The sequence below is a fragment of the Vombatus ursinus genome, unplaced genomic scaffold, assembly GCF_900497805.2.
Source record: "Vombatus ursinus unplaced genomic scaffold, bare-nosed wombat genome assembly UNPS02004297.1, whole genome shotgun sequence".
NCBI lineage: Eukaryota > Metazoa > Chordata > Mammalia > Diprotodontia > Vombatidae > Vombatus > Vombatus ursinus.
The window spans coordinates 1-5172 of record NW_020944075.1 but is presented as its reverse complement, the minus strand read 5'-3'; the positions used below and the strand labels follow the sequence as shown (position 1 = coordinate 5172).

Here is a 5172-nt window from a genome sequence, read left to right as displayed (position 1 = left end):
TTAAAAACAAAAATATGGAGGGACAGTCTGAAGACTTGAGTTAAAAAGAGAGATAGGAAGAAGGCAGATGTCATGTAGCATGAAGGCTTTAAGGTCAGGGAAAGGAATCAAAGCACCCTAAATTTTGGGGTTTTATGGCTCAGGACTTTCAGGTAGGAAAGAACCTTAACTTGACTCTAGGATCCCATAATAAAGAAGCCAACTGAATAAATAGGGAAATAACTCTGTGTTACAGCTGGTTAGTGCAGCTTTTCTAAGTTTGCTTTTGAGTCAAGATTATATATGTCTGAGAGGAAGGGAGAAGCATGGGTGCTGAAGAAATGACTCCAACATTCTTGATACCCCTCTCGCACCAAGGGATAAATTTTGGGGAGGCCAGAGTGGGTAGAATTTGTTTGCTCACAGGTCTAAAATCAATAAAGAGCTTCCTATGACCTATGGTCAAAAGGTTAGTCCACAAGTCTAATATGTCACATTGGAGAAAATTTTTGTGGTTGTAAAGGGAGATAGAAAGAATGGGTCTCCCATAAAATTATGTGATGCTGAATCTGGAATTAAGTGTAGGTGAAATGGAGTCAGGAACCTAAGATAATTATACTTTTTTTTAAAAAAACAAAATCACTTTATTTAGAAAAAACTAAACTAACATCTAGCCCTGAAAAAGTTGGACTGGTTGACCCTGCAGAAAAGTCCCAGGGGCATGGGTAAGGTAGGATGATTGTTATATTTGACTTTTCATTCTTACTTACTATACATATCCAATTGATTGCTTTCAAGTCACAGATTCTATCTTCATGTCTCCAACATTTATTGTCTTGTCTCCTCACTTGTTCACTGACCCATTTAAGACCCTCATCTCCACTTGCTTAGACTATTCAAATAGGCTAGTGAAACAGACACCCAAACTAGCTAACAAAGCAAGTCACTTGGAGGGAAAGAGAAGATGGAATGTGACAGAGAAGTCAAACTATTATCAAGTTCCCTTGGAAACTGATGGTGATAAAGCAGAATTACTACTCAAGAGCCTTTGTGATTGACCATTTCTTTCTTTTAAATGATGCCTTCCCCTAGACCATTGGCTCTGCTTCCAACCTAGGCCAAACACTCAACCTTTCAATGAGGAGCAATCACTGTGGAGAAGGGACCCACCTTCCTTGTTACCACCACTACCAATTACTAAGCGACTGACCCTAGCAGGCAAGTAAGCCCAAGATTCCTGTGAGTGGCAGCCCAGCCCAGCAGACCACTGTTCCTACTTCCATCCCAGCCTCCCCCATCATCAGCCGTGGAAGCAAAACCCTGGCAACTTCTTCTGTAGGTGCTAAAGTCATAGCTACTGAAGACTAGGGAAGTCCCACTATCAAAGTTCTAAGCACTTTCCAATGGTTCAATATGAGAAAAGATACAATGTTTATTAGTGGAATTAACATTAATGTGCCACATTACCATCGGTTTTCTTAATTTGCCCTAAGGGGCAGAAGTTCTTTCTGACTGACCTGCAGCTGACATCTTTCTCTGTTGTCTCTACAATACTTAGCACGTAGTAGGTACTTAATAAATGATTTTTTTTTACAACTTGCTACTCCTTTTATTTTTCTTAGTTAATTTATTTTTAGTTTTCAACATTCACTCCTACAAAATTTTGAGTTCCAAATTTTATCCGCATCTCATCTTTCTCCCCACCCCAAAAAGGCATGCATTCTGAATACCCCTTCTCCTAATCTGCCCCCCCTTCTCTTATCCCCTTCCCCCTCAAATTTCCTGTAGGACAGGATAGTTTTCTATATCCCATTGCCCGCATATCTTATTTCCCAGTTGCTTGTGAAAACATTTTTTTAACATTTGTTTTTAAAACTTTGGGTTCCAAATTTTCTCTCTTTCTCCCTCCCCACCTACCCTCATTGAGAAAGCAAGCAATTCAATACAGGTCATACTTGTGTAGTTTTGCAAAACACTTACATAGTAGTCATGTTGTGAAAAGCTAAGTATATTTCCCTTAATCCTATCCCACCCTCCCCTATTTATTCTATTCTCTCTTTTAACCCTGTCCCTCCTTAGAAGTGTTTGCTTCTGATTACCCCCTCCCCCAATCTACCCTCCCCTCTATCATCCTCCTGCTCTCTTGTCTCCTTCCCCCTCGCATTTTCTTGTAAGGTAAAATAGATTTCCATACCCAATTGAGTGTGTATGTTATTCCCTCCTTAAGCCAAATACAATGAGAATAAGATTTACTCATTCCCTCTCACCTTCCCCTACTTCCCCTCCACTGTAAAAGCCTTTTCTTGTCTATATTATGTGAGATAATTTATCCATTCTACCTCTCCCTTTCTCCTTCTCCCTGTATAATCATCTCTCACCCCTTAGTTTTATTCTCCAGATATCACCCCTTCATCTTCAACTCACCCTGTACCCTCTATCTATCTATTTATCTATCTATCTATCTATCTATCTATCTATCTATCTATCTATCTATCTATCTATCTATTTATCTACATACATAAAATTTTTCCTTCAACTACTCTAATACTCAGAAAGGACTCATAAGTTACAAATATATTTCCATGCAGAATGTAAACAGTTCATCCATAATAAGTCTCTTATGATTTATCTTTCCTGTTTACCTCTTCACATTTCTCTTGAGTCTTGTATCTGAAAGTAAAATTTTCTATTCAGCTCTGGTCTTTTCATCAAGAATGCTTGAAAGTCCTCTATTTCACTTAATTTCCACTTTTCCTACTGAAGGATTATGCTCAGTTTTTCTGGGTAGGTGATTCTTGGTTCTAATCCTGTCTCCTTTGCTCTCCAGAATATCATATTCCAAGCCCTGAGGTCCCTTAATGGAGAAGCCGCTAAATCATATGTTATCCTGATTGTGTTTCCCCAATACTTGAATTGTTTCTTTCTGGCTGCTTGCAATATTTTCTCCATGACCTGGGAACTTTGGAATTTGGCTACAATATTTCTAGGAGTTTCCCTTTGTGGATCTCTTTCAGGAAGTGATAGGTGGATTCTTTCAGTTTCTATTTTGCCCTCTGCTTCGACAATATCAGGGCAGTTTTCCTTGATAATTTCTTGAAAGATGATGTCTAGGCTCTTTTTTGGATTATGGCTTTCAGATAGCTCAATACTTTTTAAATTCTCTCTCCTGAATCTATTTTCCAGGTCAGTTGTTTTTCCAATGAGATATTTCACATTTTTTTCTGTTTTTTCATTCCTTTGAATATGTTTTACAGAGTCTTGATTTCTCATAAAGTCACTAGCTTCCAATTGCTCCATTCTAATTTTTAAGGAAGTATTTTCTATAGTAAGCTTTTGGACTTCCTTTTCCATTTGGCCAATTTTGCTTTATAAGGCATTCTTTTCCTCTTGGGCTTTTTGGACCTCTTTTGCCATTTGGGTTGGGCTATGGTTTTTTTTTTGGCCGAAGAGAAGGTTTATTAGAACATCCATCATATTGGGCAGACTCTTCAGGAGTCTGAACATTAGTAAGCTATTGGCTAGATTTTAAGGATCTGAGCACTTTACTGGAGAAAAGATGGACCTTATATACAGACAGACTGTGGGAGGGATCTAGGAGTGGATCTGAATGGGAGTGGCCAGTAAGTTGGGGTGAACAGGACTCCTGGGATGTGGACAAGGAGCCTAGGTGGGATTAAGTGTGGGAAATGACTGGGGAACTTAGGGAGGGCTAGGCTAGGTTAAGGATAACAGAATTGGGAGATTGGGTGTAGCCACAATGAAAGGCTAGTTGATGAGATTATAGCCTCAGGCAAATGCCAGAGATTTGGCCACGTGGGAAAGTCCAGGGTTTTTCCTTTTTGGGGGTCTAGATCCCATCCTCATCATTCCCCCCTCAAACAAATGGGACCCAAATTCTTTTGGAGTAAGGGGTGAAGGTCTTGGCTTCTGAAACTGCTTCCTGCTGGCAAGGGGTGTAAAGCTGTCCCTGCCCAAACTTCATGTTTTTGCCAAACCATCTTGCTAGCTGTATTATCTCCCAACTCTTTGCTTTTGCCCAGACTGTCTCACATGCCTGGAATTCATTCCCTCCATCTCTTCCAATCAGAATCCGTTACTCCCTTCAAGGTCCAGCTCAGGTGTTCTGTCCTACTTGAAACGTTTTTAGGTCCCCCAATTACTAATGCTTTCTCTGTCCTCTATTTTTTTATACTTACTTATCTATGAATTTGTTGTATCTCTCTAGTAGAACATAAACTCCTGGAGGACAGGAACTATTTCCTTTCAAGGAGAAACTTTTATTCATCATTTGTTTCTCTAATGTGTCTGGCACAGTAGCTGGTACATAGTAGGTGCAGAAGAAGTTCTCATTAATTGAATGATTTTTTTTTGTTCTTTGTATCCCCAGAGCCTAGTATAATGCATTACAAAAGGTAAAGCTCTGGTCCTGTTGTTGAATTTCATCTTCTGCTATCAAAGTTTTGACAAAACAATCAATGCATGCCTGACATCATTGCTTATGGAAATCTCACTCATAGAGTCCTTGACTCACACCATCCATGACCTAGGACTCTAAATCACCATGTGTTCTGATTCACTTATTCATTTGAAGCCTTTGTGTCTCCCTCCACAAACCAAGCAGCTAGAATCCGAACCCTAAATCCAGTCCCTTTACCTGTGAGAATGATGTGGTGATGTTCTTGAAATCTAATTGCAGGATGTTGCCAATAAAAGGAAGAGGAGTGGGACCTGGTGGGAGTTTCCCCTTTTTGAATCCTTGACTCCATAGAGAAAAAAAGATCAGCAAAAGAACACAAGCCACGAGGGCAGTTGTGGTGAGTCCCCAAGGATCCATTGCCCTGAGTGACAGTCCTACAGCTCTCAGAGGTACCAGCTCTGATGGCAGTCTTTTATAATCATTGGTAGAAAACAAGGGGTGGGAAAGCCCAGCAAATAAACAGATAGTCCTTGTAGGCAAACCGGATTAGTTGTCCATTAACTTTGCTTAGTTTAGCAACCAAGGAAGGAAATGTCTACAGATTTGTTACTTTGGAATCTGTTCCTGACTCTAATCTGTTCCTGAACTGCATAAGGAAAGTGGGGGAAGGGAAAGATTTTGTCCAGCTCATCTTGTTAGGGTCACAGTGTGCCAATAATCAAATTTCTGTTGGCCTATGGGTGTCTGTTGAGCTAAGGAGAAAGCAAATATCCAAA

The 5172-nt window shown here is 39.9% G+C and overlaps 1 protein-coding gene across 1 annotated transcript in view; it reads right to left on the bottom strand.

Annotated features, from left to right (window-relative positions):
* Window positions 1-4849, bottom strand: part of LOC114022795 (cytochrome P450 2C23-like) — a 17628-nt gene extending 12779 nt beyond the window's left edge. The window contains exon 1 of the mRNA XM_027835215.1: window positions 4634-4849. Within this exon, the coding sequence (XP_027691016.1) occupies window positions 4634-4813 (180 nt within the window). The 5' untranslated portion in view covers window positions 4814-4849. The remainder of the gene's footprint in view (window positions 1-4633) is intronic.
* Window positions 4850-5172: the final 323 nt, after the last annotated feature.